Here is a 16,054-nt window from a genome sequence, read left to right on the forward strand (position 1 = left end):
AGGATGACACCTCAATCAAGAAAAAATATTACAAAGTTAGGATTATTTGAAATATATTTTGCATTCATAAATTTCATGAAACAAATGTATCAAACATAGTTGCCACTGACAGAAGACAAGATGAATGATTTATCATAAACAAAACAGTGGTGAAGCTTATTTCAAGTTTTGGTAATTACCACCAAAATGACATGCCACAATGAAAATTCTATCTCAGTTTGATATTGTGACAGACAGTCATGTAATTAATGATTCTTGGACTTGTAAAATCATGGAATACAAGCATTATTATGCCCCCGCAGACGAAGTCCGGAGGGGGTATTTAAGCGTTGTCCCTGTCCTTCCGTCTGTCCTTCCCCCACTAGGTTTCTGTGCAATAACTCAAAAAATATTTAATGGATTTTAAAAATTGGTGTAGGTAGATGACACCAAAATACAGGCTAAGTTCGAATTTGGAGTCCGCAGGTCAAAGGTCACAGCTCATTAAATATGCGAGTTGGTTTCCATGCAATAATTGAATTAACAGAATGGAAATCGGACATCAAATGAAGAAGCATGTTGAAAGTTTGAAGATGGTTGATACCACGCCACAGGAAGAGTTCATCTAGCCCTTCAGGCCAGATGAGCTTAAAATGGACATACCAGTCAAAGTATGTCCATGGGTGCTTATAATTGTATTCTTTCTGAAAAATAAAAATACAAACAATGAAATTTTCTTGTACAAGGATATTTATTGGCAAAAAAAACTGAACTAGTGAAAACAAAATATGAACAGAAAAATACGGTCGACATCATGAACATTAGTAAGATGACATTGCCAACAAAGAAAAAATACATGAGAGAATTCACATGATTCTCAATATTGTGTAATAGTTCACTGATGATATTTAACTTAGTAGAAGTTAAATTTTACCCCCAAAAATACATTTAGAAATATTTACACTTGCTATATACAACATATTAGTACTCTGGCATATTCCATGATTCTAAAGAAACTTCTAAAGAAATCATTGAGGAAAATATGTATCAAAACTAGAAAAAAATATGAAATAAACTAAATTCACATCTACTTCGGAATGATATACACTGATTAATGATATTGGCAGTTCAGTAATAATCTTTATAAACATCAAGTCACTTGTAATCATCAAGGTGCTTGAATTTCTCAGTAGTTTAGTTTAGGACTAAGCATGTTCATCAATCAAAGTAGAATGTCTATTGCTGCTCTCCCCCAGACAAAATAAGATGCACGACTTATTTTGGCACTACTTATACAGGGGCCATGGAACGGTTTTCAAAGTGGGGGGGGGGCTGACCATGCAAAAAATCAATCACAATCATATGGTCATTTTTACGTTTTTGTACACGGTTTCAGAAAAAAAAGGGGGCTGAAGGCTAATTGCCGGCCCTCCGATCCCCCCCCCCCCCCCGCTTCTGCGGCCCATGTTAAAGTATAGATAACTGTATTATTGTAATCACTATTATTTGTATTTCATCATGTAAATCCTTTGTTAATGTTGTGATTTTTGTATGATTTATAATTTACATTTTAATAAAAAATTAGAATAGATGCAATTCCACACACCGTTATACAGTGCGTCCCACAAAAAACGAAACCGAGATTTAGCGATGATTTATCATAACTTAATCACAAATAAAATAGACAAATGACCTACCATTGTAAAGCTTAGAATCTCCTCTTTCATCTGAAATTACTTAGATTATTATTCATTCACGCATGAGTGAGCAAAAACAATTGGAAGAGGGGATACCAAAAAGTCACTTGGCGGGCTGTATCTGGGTTTCAAAAAGAAAACCACATTTTTAAAAAGTTCAATATCTGCTCTTTAATTTGATACCTCAATTACAGAAAATGGTCAATAAATAACAAAGTTCTGACTATTTGAAATAAGGCTTGAATTTCAATAATTTCATAAGATGAAGAGGTTTTACAGGCTAGCGTTCAAACTCACTCGACACTCTGTTTTGTTGACGATCAGCCATGCATCAATTCTTTTGTTACCGTGCGATAGCTTCTGCGGGAAACCAGTAAAAACATGTTTATTTAATGAAATTATGAAAATACAAGCATTATTTTGAGGAAACATAACTTTTTTACCTCTTGACCATTTTATGTGATTAAGGTATCAAATAAAAGAGCAGATATTGAACCTTTTAGGCATGTGATTTTCTTTTTGAAATTCAGATACTACCCGCCAAATGAGTTTTTGGTATCCTTTCTTCGAATTGTTTTTCGTCACTCATGCGTGAATGAGGAATAATATAAGTAATATCAGATGAAAGAGCAGATTCTAAGCTTTAAATTGGTAGGTCATTTGTCTATTTTATTTATGATTAAGTTATATGATAAATCATCGCTAAATCTCGGTTTCGTTTTTTCTGGGACGCACTGTACAAAAGTCTCGTCGATGCAATTGACCACGCCCACCTTTACAGACACTTGTCGATATGCGATGTGAGAGAAATCCCCAGAGCGAGTTTCCCAGCAGCGCAGACTGGCCTAGCGCGCCGATAGCTAGTCGGCGCGGCTAGCAAGTGCTGCACTGCACTGCGCATGCTTCGCTGCCGAGTCCGCACGCCGGATTGGTAGTGAGGAAATCTGCTTCGAGGCGAGAAGCGAATCGAACCTGCGTGAAGATGTCTCGCATTTATGATGACAAACCACTTCAGTCAGTTCCAGTACAGAATCAGACTTGGTCTGGAATCTGGGAACCACAACAGTTTCAAAAAAGGTAATGTTCCACTAGACAGCTGGCAGCCGTCTGTTTCGAGGAGTTTTTATTTTTTCAATTTCTCCTCGTATTTGGTGAGTGAAGCCAACGGAGTTCAGCATGAACAAATCAGGGTACTAATGGATAATTCGTTTTTCATACCCGTTCAGCGTACAGCGAAAACGGAAAATCAGTACGTGGTTCGGTCTTTGAAAACAAAAAACGAAATCACAGCGTGAAAACCCGTGCTGTGATTTCGTTTTTGTTGATCAAAAACAGAATAGGAAATCAGAAATGTTTTGGGCTCTCTCTGATTTCTCATTTTATATTTGTGTTTTTATGTATCAAAAACAAAACCAGAACACGCTCTCCGCTCCGTGATTCCGTTTGTAAAAACGAAAGCAGCGAAGACGAGATCAGAGACTCCCTTTTCCAGTCCCTGCAACGTGATTTCGTTTTTCGTACAACCTACAGGCATATTAAAGAGCGCCCTCCAGGAGGTGAGGCAAGTTTCAATGGAGATTTTAATAAACTGTACCACACATATTATGTTGAAGCCATTTTAAAAGGAGGTGAGGCAAGTTTCAATGGAGGTTTTTATAACTGTACTCTAAATTATGTTGAAGCCAATTTAAATGGAGGTGAGGCATGCAGGTTTAAGCTCAGTTATTTAAAAAGAATCAACTGTACCACACATTATGGTGAAGCCAGTTTAAAAGGAGGTGAGGCAAGTTTCAATGGAGGTTTTTTTCAAAATAATAAACTATGTAGGCCTACTACACATTATAGTGAAGCCAGCTAGTTTAAAAGATGGTGAGCTAGGCAAGTTTCAATGGAGGTTTTTATAACTGTACTCTAAATTATGGTAAAGCCAATTTAAATGGAGGTGATGCAGGTTTCAATGGAGGTTTTTTCGAATAAACTGTACTACACATTATGGTGAAGCGGCACCAGTTTAAATGGAGGCGAGGCAAGTTTCAATGGAGGGTTTTTATAACATACTCTAAATTATGGTGAAGCCAATTTGAATGGAGGTGAGGCAAGTTTCAATGGAGGTTTTTTCGAATAAACTGTACTACACATTATGGTGAAGCGGCACCAGTTTAAATGGAGGCGAGGCAAGTTTCAATGGAGGTTTTTATAACATACTCTAAATTATGGTGAAGCCAATTTGAATGGAGGTGAGGCAAGTTTCAATGGAGGTTTTTTAAAAAGAATAAACTGCATGTACCACACATTATGGTGAAGCCAGTTTGAAAGGAGGTGAGGCAAGTTTCAATGGAGGTTTTTTAAAAAGAATAAACTGTACCACACATTATGGTGAAGCCAGTTTGAAAGGAGGTGAGGCAAGTTTCAATGGAGGTTTTTTAAAAAGAATAAACTGTACCACACATTATGGTGAAGCCAGTTTAAAAGGAGGTGAGGCAAGTTTCAATGGAGGTTTTTTAAAAAGAATAAACTGTACCACACATTATGGTGAAGCCAGTTTAAAAGGAGGTGAGGCAAGTTTCAATGGAGTTTTTTTTAAAAGAATAAACTGTATCACACATTATGATGAAGCCATAAAAGGAATTGAGGCAATTAGTTTCAATGGAGGTTTTTTCAAAAGAATAAACTGTACACAATATGGTGAAGCCAGTTTAAATGCAGCTAAGGCAAGTTTCAATGGATCGAGGTTTTTTAAATAGAATAAACTGCACATTATGGTGAAGCCAGTTTGAAAGGAGGTGAGGCAAGTTTCAATGGAGGTTTTTTAAAAAGAATAAACTGTACCACACATATTATGTTGAAGCCAGTTTAAAAGGAGTTGAGGCAAGTTTCAATGGAGGTTTTTATTACTGTACTCTAAATTATGGTGAAGCCAGTTTGAAAGGAGGTGAGGCAAGTTTCAATGGAGGTTTTTTAAAAAGAATAAACTGCATGTACCACAAATTATGGTGAAGCCAATTTAAATGAAGGTGAGGCAGGTTTCAATGGAGGTTTTTTTTTAAAAGAATAAACTATACCACACATTATAGTAAAGCCAGTTTTAAAGGAGGTGAGGCAAGTTTCAATGGAGGTTTTTTTAAAAAGAATAAACTGTACCACACATATTATGTTTAACCCAGTTTTAAAGGAGGTGAGGCAAGTTTCAATGGAGGTTTTTATAATTGTACTCTAAATTATGGTGAAGCCGATTTAAATGGAGGTGAGGCAGGTTTCAATGGAGCTCAGTTTTTCAAAAAGAATAAGCTGTACCACACATTATGGTGAAGCCACTTTAAAAGGAGGTGAGGCAAGTTTCAATGGAGTTTTTTTCAAAAGAATAAACTGTACTACACATTATAGTGAAGCCAGTTTAAAAGGAGGCGAGCTAGGCAAGTTCAATGGAGGTTAACTGTACTCTAAATTATGGTGAAGCCAATTTGAATGGAGGTAAGGCAAGTTTCAATGGAGGTTTTCTAAAAAGAATAAAATAAACTGTACCACACATTATGGTAAAGCCAGTTTGAAAAGAGGTGAGGCAAGTTTCAATGGAGGTTTTTAAAAAGAATAAACTGTACCACACATTATGGTGAAGCCAGTTTAAAAGGAGGTGAGGCAAGTTCAAATGGAGGTTTTTTTAAAAAAAGAATAAATTAAACTGTACTTCACATTATGGTGAAGCCAGTTTAAATGGAGGCAAGGCAAGTTTCAATGGAGGTTTTTATAACTACTCTAAATTATGGTGAAGCCAGTTTGAAAGGAGGTGAGGCAAGTTTCAATGGAGGTTTTTTAAAAAGAATAAACTGTACCACACATTATGGTGAAGCCAGTTTGAAAGGAGGTGAGGCAAGTTTCAATGGAGGTTTTTTAAAAAGAATAAACTGTACCACACATTATGGTGAAGCCAGTTTAAAAGGAGGTGAGGCAAGTTTCAATGGAGATGTTTAAAAAGAAAGAACTGTACCGGTATTATAGTGAAACCAATTTTAAAGGAGGTGAGGCAAGTTTTAAAGGAAGTTTTTTATAACCGTACTCCAAATTATGGTGTAGCCAATTTAAAAGGAGGTGAGGCAAGTGCCAATGGAGTTTTTTTTATAACTGTACTACACATGAGTGTGAAGCCAATTGAAAAGGAGGTGAGGAAAGTTTCAATGTACGTTTCTTAAAAGGAATAAACTGTACCACACATTATGGTGCAGACAGTTTAAAAGGAGGTGAGGCAAGTTTCAATGGAGGTTCCACTTCCTGCACCATGATTTGGTTTTTTTGTATGAGCTACAGGCAATATTAAAGAGCACCCTTCACGATAATTATACACGTGAACGCAGCGCTTGCATCGAGTCAGTACATACAGTGCAGGCATTTTTTTTATACTACCACGTGCGTGATTGTGAATCAAGAAGTTGACAAGAAGCTACAAGATGGCTTTTTCAAGTGTGTCCATTGAAACTTGCCTCACCTCCTTTTAAATTGGCTTCACCATAATTTGGAGTACGGTTATAAAGAACTTCCTTTAAAACTTGCCTCACCTCCTTTAAATAATACCAGTACAGTTTTTTCTTTTTAAAAATCTCCATTGAAACTTGCCTCACCTCCTTTCAAACTGGCTTCACCATAAATTATTCTTTTCAAAAACCTACATTGAAACTTGCCTCACCTCCTTTTCAATTGGCTTCACCATCATTTGTAGTAAGGTTATAAAAAACTTCCTTTAAAACTTGCCTCACCTCCTTTAAAATTGGTTTCACCATAATACCGGTACAGTTTATTCTTTTTAAAAAACCTCCATTAATTGAAACTTGCCTCGCCTTCATTTAAACTGGCTTCACCATAATGTGTAATACATTTAATTCTATTAAAAGAAAACCTCCATTGAAATTGCCTCACCTCCTTTTAAATTGGCTTCAACATAATTTAGAGTACAGTTATAAAAACCTCCATTGAAACTTGCCTCACCTCCTTTTAAATTGGCTACACCATAATTTGTTCTTTTAAAAAAACCTCCATTGAAACCTGCCTCACCTCCATTTAAACTGGCTTCACCATCATGTGTAGTACAATTCATTCTTTTTCAAAACCTCCATTGAAACTTGCCTCACTTCCTTTTAAACTGGCTTCAACATAATATGTGTGGTACAGTTTATTCTTTAAAAAAAAAAAACTCCATTGAAACTAGCCTCACCTCCTTTTAAACTGGCTTCGACCACCATAATGTGTGGTACAGTTTATTCTTTTTAAAAAACCTCCATTGAAACTTGCCTCACCTCCTTTTAACTTGGCTACACCATAATTTGGAGTACGGTTAGAAAGAACTTCCTTTAAAACTTGCCTCACCTCCTTTTAAAGTGGCTTCACCATAATGTGTGGTACAGTTTATTCTTTTAAAAAACTGAGCTCCATTGAAACCTGCCTCACCTCCATTTAAATTGGCTTCACCATAATTTAGAGTACAATTATAAAAACCTCCATTGAAACTTGCCTCACCTCCTTTAAAACTGGCTTCAACAGAATTTGTGTGGTACAGTTTATTCTTTTTAAAAAACCTCCATTGAAACTTGCCTCACCTCCTTTTAAACTGGCTTCACCATAATGTGTGGTACAGTTTATTCTTTTTAAAAAACCTCCATTGAAACTTGCCTCACCTCCTTTCAAACTGGCTTCACCATAATGTGTGGTACAGTTTATTCTTTTTAAAAAACCTCCATTGAAACTTGCCTCACCTCCTTTTAACTTGGCTACACCATAATTTAGAGTACAGTTATAAAAATCTCCATTGAAACTTGCCTCACCTCCTTTTAAAGTGGCTTCACCATAATGTGTGGTACAGTTTATTCTTTTTAAAAAACTGAGCTCCATTGAAACCTGCCTCACCTCCATTTAAATTGGCTTCAACAGAATTTGTGTGGTACAGTTTATTCTTTTTAAAAAAACCTCCATTGAAACTTGCCTCACCTCCTTTTAAATTGGCTTCACCATAATTTAGAGTACAGTTATAAAAACCTCCATTGAAACTTGCCTCACCTCCTTTTAAACTGGCTTCACCATAATGTGTGTGGTACAGTTTATTCTTTTTAAAAAACCTCCATTGAAACTTGCCTCACCTCCTTTTAAACTGGCTTCGACCACCATAATGTGTGGTACAGTTTATTCTTTTTAAAAAACCTCCATTGAAACTTGCCTCACCTCCTTTTAACTTGGCTACACCATAATTTGGAGTACGGTTAGAAAGAACTTCCTTTAAAACTTGCCTCACCTCCTTTTAAAGTGGCTTCACCATAATGTGTGGTACAGTTTATTCTTTTTAAAAAACTGAGCTCCATTGAAACCTGCCTCACCTCCATTTAAATTGGCTTCACCATAATTTAGAGTACAATTATAAAAACCTCCATTGAAACTTGCCTCACCTCCTTTAAAACTGGCTTCAACAGAATTTGTGTGGTACAGTTTATTCTTTTTAAAAAACCTCCATTGAAACTTGCCTCACCTCCTTTTAAACTGGCTTCACCATAATGTGTGGTACAGTTTATTCTTTTTAAAAAACCTCCATTGAAACTTGCCTCACCTCCTTTCAAACTGGCTTCACCATAATGTGTGGTACAGTTTATTCTTTTTAAAAAACCTCCATTGAAACTTGCCTCACCTCCTTTTAACTTGGCTACACCATAATTTAGAGTACAGTTATAAAAATCTCCATTGAAACTTGCCTCACCTCCTTTTAAAGTGGCTTCACCATAATGTGTGGTACAGTTTATTCTTTTTAAAAAACTGAGCTCCATTGAAACCTGCCTCACCTCCATTTAAATTGGCTTCAACAGAATTTGTGTGGTACAGTTTATTCTTTTAAAAAACCTCCATTGAAACTTGCCTCACCTCCTTTTAAACTGGCTTCACCATAATTTAGAGTACAGTTATAAAAATCTCCATTGAAACTTGCCTCACCTCCTTTTAAAGTGGCTTCACCATAATGTGTGTGGTACAGTTTATTCTTTTTAAAAAACCTCCATTGAAACTTGCCTCACCTCCTTTTAAACTGGCTTCACCATAATTTAGAGTACAGTTATAAAAATCTCCATTGAAACTTGCCTCACCTCCTTTTAAAGTGGCTTCACCATAATGTGTGGTACAGTTTATTCTTTTTAAAAAACTGAGCTCCATTGAAACCTGCCTCACCTCCATTTAAATTGGCTTCAACATAATTTAGAGTACAGTTATAAAAACCTCCATTGAAACTTGCCTCACCTCCTTTTAAACTGGCTTCAACATAATATGTGTGGTACAGTTTATTAAAACCTCCATTGAAACTTGCCTCACCTCCTGGAGGGCGCTCTTTAATATGCCTGTAGGTTGGAGGTTGTACGAAAAACGAAATCACGTTGCAGGGACTGGAAAAGGGAGTCTCTGATCTCGTCTTCGCTGTTTTCGTTTTTACAAACGGAATCACGGAGCGGAGAGCGTGTTCTGATTTTGTTTTTGATGCATGAAAACACAAGTCACAGAGCGAAAATCGTGTTCTGGTTTCGTTTTTGATACATAAAAACACAAATATAAAATGAGAAATCAGAGAGAGCCCAAAACATTTCTGATTTCAATATTCTGTTTTTGAGCAACAAAAACGAAATCACAGCACGTGTTTTCACGCTGTGATTTCGTTTTTTGTTTTCAAAGACCGAACCACGTACTGATTTTCCGTTTTCGCTGTACGCTGAACGGGTATGAAAAACGAATTATCCATTAGTACCCTGATTTGAACAACCATAACAGAGACCGAAGCTTTCGGTATAATGTTCCACAGGCACAACAATAAACATTACCGTACAATGTTCAGACGGTCGACATCAAATTTGAAGACTAGCTCTCAGACTTTGTCCCATATAAATCGAATAATGTTGGTAAACTATTCCTGTGATTAATAAAAGACATAATATTAGTAATTACATGTACCATTGACTTCACTCACTCGGCTAACCCAGGCTAACTCCAAAATGGGGTCGCAATATAGCACTCCAAATAAACGGGGGAAAAATATGCACTTAACTCGATTATAATATGGATGAAGGTCTATCTTGAGACACAGAATCCTGACATCGAGGCACAAAATGAAACCTCGAAAAAAGGAAAAGTTGGACCTCTGTCGTGTTCGTTCTCGGTATCGATTGGCCATTTTGTTTTCAATTTTGACAGAAGGAGAACGAAGGAGACAGAACTTTTCCTTTTTATGAGGGTGAGGTTTGAAGGTGAATTTTCTTTCCCATTGGAGAATAGAATTAACTAGTGACTTTAAAAATTTGTATTGATTGATTCAAGATAGACCTTTCTTTGTGTAATAAACTCTTTATTACTCTTTATACAATATAGTTTTACAAAACGCTATGCGGAGATTGTAATATTTGCCTTGTGTCATAAGATCATAGGGTATATTTACCAATTAATAGTACTAGTAGATTTTAAAGCATAGATTGTTGGCCACAGCTTGTGGTTTATGATAGACTTGGACTCCAGTTTGGTCTGGCCTTCATAGCAGAGTGAGACTACAGGCGCCGCTTTTGCAACATCAGCGTCAACATCAAATCTTAACTTTGGCCAAGTTGGGGTATTTGTTGAATTACCAATATAACTTAAAAGTTTATGGATCTAGTTCATAAAACTTGGACATAAGAGTAATCAAGTATCACTGAACATCCTGTGTGAGTTTCAGGTCACATGACCAATGTCAAAGGTCATTTATGGTCAATGGACTTTCGCCATGTGTGGGGTAATTGTTGAATTGCCATAATAACTTTGAAAGTTTAAGGATATGGTTTATGAAATATGGACATAGGGGTAACCAAGTATCACTTTCAAGTGTTGGGTCACATTATCAAGGTCAAATACTAGTATCATTTATAATCAATGAACATAGTATTATATCAGTATATAATTTTGGGGGGAATACTTATTTTATTGTTTTCAAAGTTGGCACTGCTACTATGTGGAATAATGTAATGTAGGCGAGACTGTCGGGGGCGCTCCACATGTTTATAAAGAATCAAAACTTTGAAGATGAATAATATCAAGATCCACACAAACTTAAAAGTAAAAATAAAAGCTATAGTTGATAAAGAAAACAATTAATATTTGCTTTGTTTAACTTGCAGTGGATCTGGAGCTGTATTGAAAGGAACAATCAAAGCAAGGTCTAGGCATGTTATTACGGACTCTAAACACAACAAAGTAAGTACTGAGTTTGAGATGTTAAGTTTAACTTAGTGTCATACTCCTAATTGTAGGTTGATAAACTTTTTTTGAGTAATAACTCAGTGTCTTAATAACATAAGGTAGTGATAATTGAACTAATATAAAAAAAATGCCTGATACTATGGTACCAAAACAATAAGCATATTGTTTAATTTCTTTTGCAATAGCACAGAAAAATCCAACTCAAATCCACAGTGTTGGAGGAACTGATGGTGAGAAATAGGAATTAGTACGGGAGCTTTTCATTGAACAAGGATGAATTTGTTCTTATTTTCAGAGTCGATACTTTGTATTACATGTGAGGGTAAGCATTGCACATAGAAGACAATTCAACAGCAATGGAGAGGAGATTGAACCCAACATGGATGCTACTCAAAAGGTCAATACTGGACATCTTATGTCGTCATACAGTAAGTTAATGGTAGCTCTCTCTCTCTTTTTTGTATTCTTTCTCTCTTTACTCAGTTTTCTTCCATTGTATATCCTGATCCTCATCTTGCCATTTGCTGTACCTACCACATTCTTCTCTTCAACCTTCCTGATTTTTATCACTTACTCTTTTTTCACCCTTCCCATCTCTCTGTCTGTCTCTCTCTTCTTTTTCCTCCTGCCTATGTTTTAAATGATTTCAAAATATTGTTCTAGTTGTCACTCCTAAGTGCCCGGCTATGCTAGTAATACTATTCTATGGTATTGTGAAGATTTATTTATTTTGGGGGATATGGATATGGTTTTCCCTTTCTTGCCGTAATTGTTGATGCATTGTATACAACTGTCTTACATACCAATAGCCAACTTTAAAAACCATGGGATTCACCTAGACTATCCATTCAAAGTTAAACTTTTATCTTATTTAAGCCATTCTAGTAATATTAATTTCTGTATACCAGCTAGAATCCAATGTTGACACCAAATTTCACTCCATATGCTTTTAAAGAGGTAGAAGCCAAAGGACAGACTGACCGCCTTACACAATCCCAGCTGTCTACACTGGTCAACAAACCATCCCTAACGACTCTGACCCAAAGACACACCCCTGATGGATGCCTAGCATTCTGGATGACGGAGCTTGAACTAAAGGATATGGATTTTGAAGATGATGATAGCATCTTACTCAGGACTAAAGGAGATGGACCTTTCATTTGTAAGAATCTGGTTCAGTAATTTTATCTCTTATAGATTTCAGATTTATTACATAATTTCTATTTCTATATTTTCATGATATGCTATCCATATTGTCATTCTCAAATTCTGGATGCAGAGACAGACAGATTCCCGGGGGAGGGCACATCCATTGATGAGTTGATACCAAGCGCGACCATTGGATTCTGAAAAGCACCCTAAATAAGTATTTTCCATATTCTGAAAATGCACCTCTAACAAGTATTGCCTAGTGAAACCCTACCCATAACAAGTATTGGAAACAAAATGGTACCCTTGACGAGTATTCCCTGAATTGACCCCCTGTACAGCAATATGTTAATTGTTATGTCACGGACGTCGGCTCTACCATTACTTACATTGGGTTTAGTACCACCCCACCTCCCACACCTCGCTCAAAACCCCAACACTACGTGTTTGGGCAAAAGTACATCCTTTATAAAGCATTTAAGTCTTTTTTTTACACCCTCAAAAATTTCACTGTAAACACATGGCTTTCCTGGCATAATATATATATTTTTTTTCATTATTTTAGTGTTTCGACACCCTTAAAGAGATTGTCCAGGCTGAAAATAATTTGATATGAACGCATGAAGAAAAATCAGACAAACAATACACTGAAAATATGATCAAAATCAGACAAGGAATAACAAAGATATGGCATTTTAAAGATTTGCATTATTCCGGTGGAACAGTTCAAGGCATGTCTTCATGAATATTCAATCAGCAAACTGATGATGTCTTATCCCCACTTGTTCTTTTGTATTGTATTATATGAAATTATGTTCATTCAAATTTTTCCTTCAAGAACCAGAAATATTTGAATAACAACTGATTAAGTGCATTATTTATTTATTGCTGCAACTTATTTCATTACAAGGGAGACGTATCATTCAGACCTTTCAGTTAAGATTTTTAAAATGATGATTTCATGTAATATAAAAAAGGAAAGTGAGTGGGGATGTGACATCATTAGCCCATCTAATGAATATTCATGACGATGTGTGTATAACTGTTTTTACAATATACTAAACCTCAAAAGTCAGTAGCTTTGCTATTATCGGATTTTGATGAAATTTCAGCCTTTTGCTTTGTGAATGTTACTCTATTTAGTTAAATACAAATATTTTCATCCCAGACCATCCCTTTAATACGTTACATACGGTACATAACATGCCCAATCTTGAAAAAGAGATCCTTTTTACGCATTTCTTTGGTCATGCCTAGTATCTAATCGTCAATGGAAGTGGACCCTCAGGACCAATTCCTAAAATTTAAATGTAAATTTTAAACAAATATAGCTTTATAACCTCCACAAGTTGGTATTCATCAAATCTGTATAGTATATAGTATGGATATACCCATTATTCAATATGGCATTATTTAGTTTGCTATTCATTGTTCTAACCTCACAAACATTGAACACTCGATGTGCATCTTGTAACCTCTGAAATCAAACAAGTGCATCCGTTTTACAACAGTTTGGGATTACTTACTAATCAAGTTACCTACATTACTGGAATGATTGTTGCAGGATTGAAAGATAAAATCAAACATAAGTGGGCTTTCAAAAAGATCTGATGCTTCAAATTAATACCTATTTATAATGTAAAGGATGGTTAACGATGACTTGTATTTGAACACTTCTTGCCCGCATATATTGGAAGTAGAATGATATTAGTTTGCATAATAGACCAATAATAATTTTCTTCTCTTACTCATATAATGACTAAGACTCTGTAGGGAAGTTGGATACGAAGACAAAGGAGATAACCAACATGGCTGGCTCAGGTCAGTTAGGAGAATCCTGGACAGACAAGATTATGAGTGTCAAGTCACATGACCCACCCAACCCTAAACCAGGACAAGAAGAGAATGAAGGAGCAGGGGATGATGAATGGGTGAGTTTATTGCAAGAGATCAAAGTCACTAAGCTTACTGTGAGGTTGCTTTTGCAGTTGTAATAACACAACATTAAAAGTAAGTTTCCCTCTAAAGAACCCCATCAAATCTGCCAGTGTAACAAATTATTTAAGTTGAAACCAAGCATGGGATATAGCTAGGGTTGTTAGGAATCATATTCTCGAAAAATTAGAGATATCCGTGACTTAACGGCTGAAAGAACACAACACAAACAGAAAATGATGCATTTTCAAAAACAGCAAAATCTGTGCTTTATTGACTTGTTCTCTATCAGACAGTATACTGGAAAATTTGATGGGGGGGTTCTTTAGGAGGGAACTTACTTTTGAGGTGTTTAGCTAAATTGAAGGATCTGTGTGTAATTTCAGTAATATTTAATTTAACTTTTAGCGATTCAAGATTTTTTTTTTCTTTGTTGAGATGAATGAAATTGGAGGATTTGTGAAAATCATCATCATGGACATTTAGTGATATCATTTTCTCAGTTCTCAATGTTACATAAGAACATTTTACTCACTGGATTAACCCTTTGGTAATTCCATTATTCACCCTAATATACAACTCAGTTTGAGTTAAATCAGTTTTGAATATCAAATGAGAATAGTACATTTAATGTTGTTTTATAGTATACTAATAGCGAAAGGCATGAGTGCTATGATGCAAGATTTCACATGAAGTGAGAGACAGATGCTCTATTCAACGAGGCATTAGCTGAGTTGAATTAAGTGTTTATTTCTTTCATTGAATGCGAAATCTTGAACCATTGCACGAATAAGAATACTTGCTATTTGTGTTGTACAACGCCTCGGAATTAAGCAAAAATATGAACAATATGAACAATAATCAAGTTTTTCCTATGTTAATCTATGAAAACAAGAAATTTTTTAAAGCAAAAGTAAAGTCCCTCAAATGCGCATCTGATCTGCAATGACAATGTGCATTTAGCCAGTAAACCTGCACGTCTGCAATTACTAAGTGCATGCAATGCGTTGGCCAGTGTGAGCAAAAGCCTGTGCCCCCCATGTGTTAACAGATTTGGGAATGACAAGGGAACCAGAGTTGGATGAAAGTAGAGACCTGACAGGAGTGTATTTGTTGATTAGATTAATATTGTATTGTGGAGCAGAACCGTTAATTGCATGGAATACAAGGAGAAGGATTTTGAAGATGATGCGATTGTTGACCTTAAACCAATGTAGAGCTTTCAGAATGGGTGTGATATGAACATGTTTTTTGGATAGGGTGACCATGCGTGCTGCAGCGTTTTGGAGCTTTTGGAGTTTAGATAACTGCGTGTTGGGTAAATTGTAAATCAAATAGGCATATTGTACAATAATAAATGAAATCAATGATTTGGTCTGATTGAATTAAAGTATGGAAATGTAATGATTTTGGTGAATGGATTATACAAAGACAATTTGATTTGTTTTTAATATCATGTGCAGGAAAGATAGGGAGGCTAGAATATTGGCGGAAGCAAAGTTTCATGCTATTGCATACATCAAATATATTTTGTGCAGATGTTGTCTATCATTAAAGGATCAGACCCTATTCCTGACATAATTAAGTATTTTTATTTGATTTCCATCTCTTCTAGGATGACTGAAAAAAAAGGTATTATACGTCTCTGGCCAGGTAGTCAATCGCTCCTAGTATGAAGAGGATACAAAGAAAGCCTACAATAAACTTCACATCCAACTCACTCTCTTACCAGACTGACTGAAAACATCCATCAAGCCAACATTATTGGGCCAGATTGGTAACAAATGTAAGGCACGGAGAAGAAACATAGTTTTGGGTATTTCATAGTCAGAGAATCTGCCAAATATAACCAATTTATGACATCATATGCGAGCAGCTTCCCCATAATTTTATTATGTAATATAAATTCCATAGACTCAAATTTTTAAATGGAATATGATGAAAACAAATATTTTTTTATACAAAGGGGTATGAAAGGTCTCGGATGATACATCCACCACACAGAAAAAAAATCACTTTCAAAGTTTTGAAAAAACGCATTATTCATCATACAACAT

At 35.8% G+C, this 16,054-nt stretch overlaps 1 protein-coding gene across 1 annotated transcript; it reads left to right on the top strand.

Moving 5' to 3' along the window:
* The first annotated feature begins 2,618 nt into the window (after nucleotides 1-2,618).
* LOC121419346 (arpin-like) lies at nucleotides 2,619-15,725 on the top strand. Its single transcript, XM_041613768.1, has 6 exons — nucleotides 2,619-2,748; nucleotides 10,830-10,907; nucleotides 11,209-11,341; nucleotides 11,869-12,075; nucleotides 13,827-13,993; nucleotides 15,613-15,725. The coding sequence occupies exons 1-6, from the start codon at nucleotides 2,659-2,661 to the stop codon at nucleotides 15,619-15,621; spliced, it is 684 nt and encodes a 227-aa protein (XP_041469702.1). The 5' UTR covers nucleotides 2,619-2,658; the 3' UTR covers nucleotides 15,622-15,725.
* Nucleotides 15,726-16,054: the final 329 nt, after the last annotated feature.

The sequence above is a fragment of the Lytechinus variegatus genome, chromosome 7, assembly GCF_018143015.1.
Source record: "Lytechinus variegatus isolate NC3 chromosome 7, Lvar_3.0, whole genome shotgun sequence".
Classification (NCBI taxonomy): Eukaryota; Metazoa; Echinodermata; class Echinoidea; order Temnopleuroida; family Toxopneustidae; genus Lytechinus; species Lytechinus variegatus.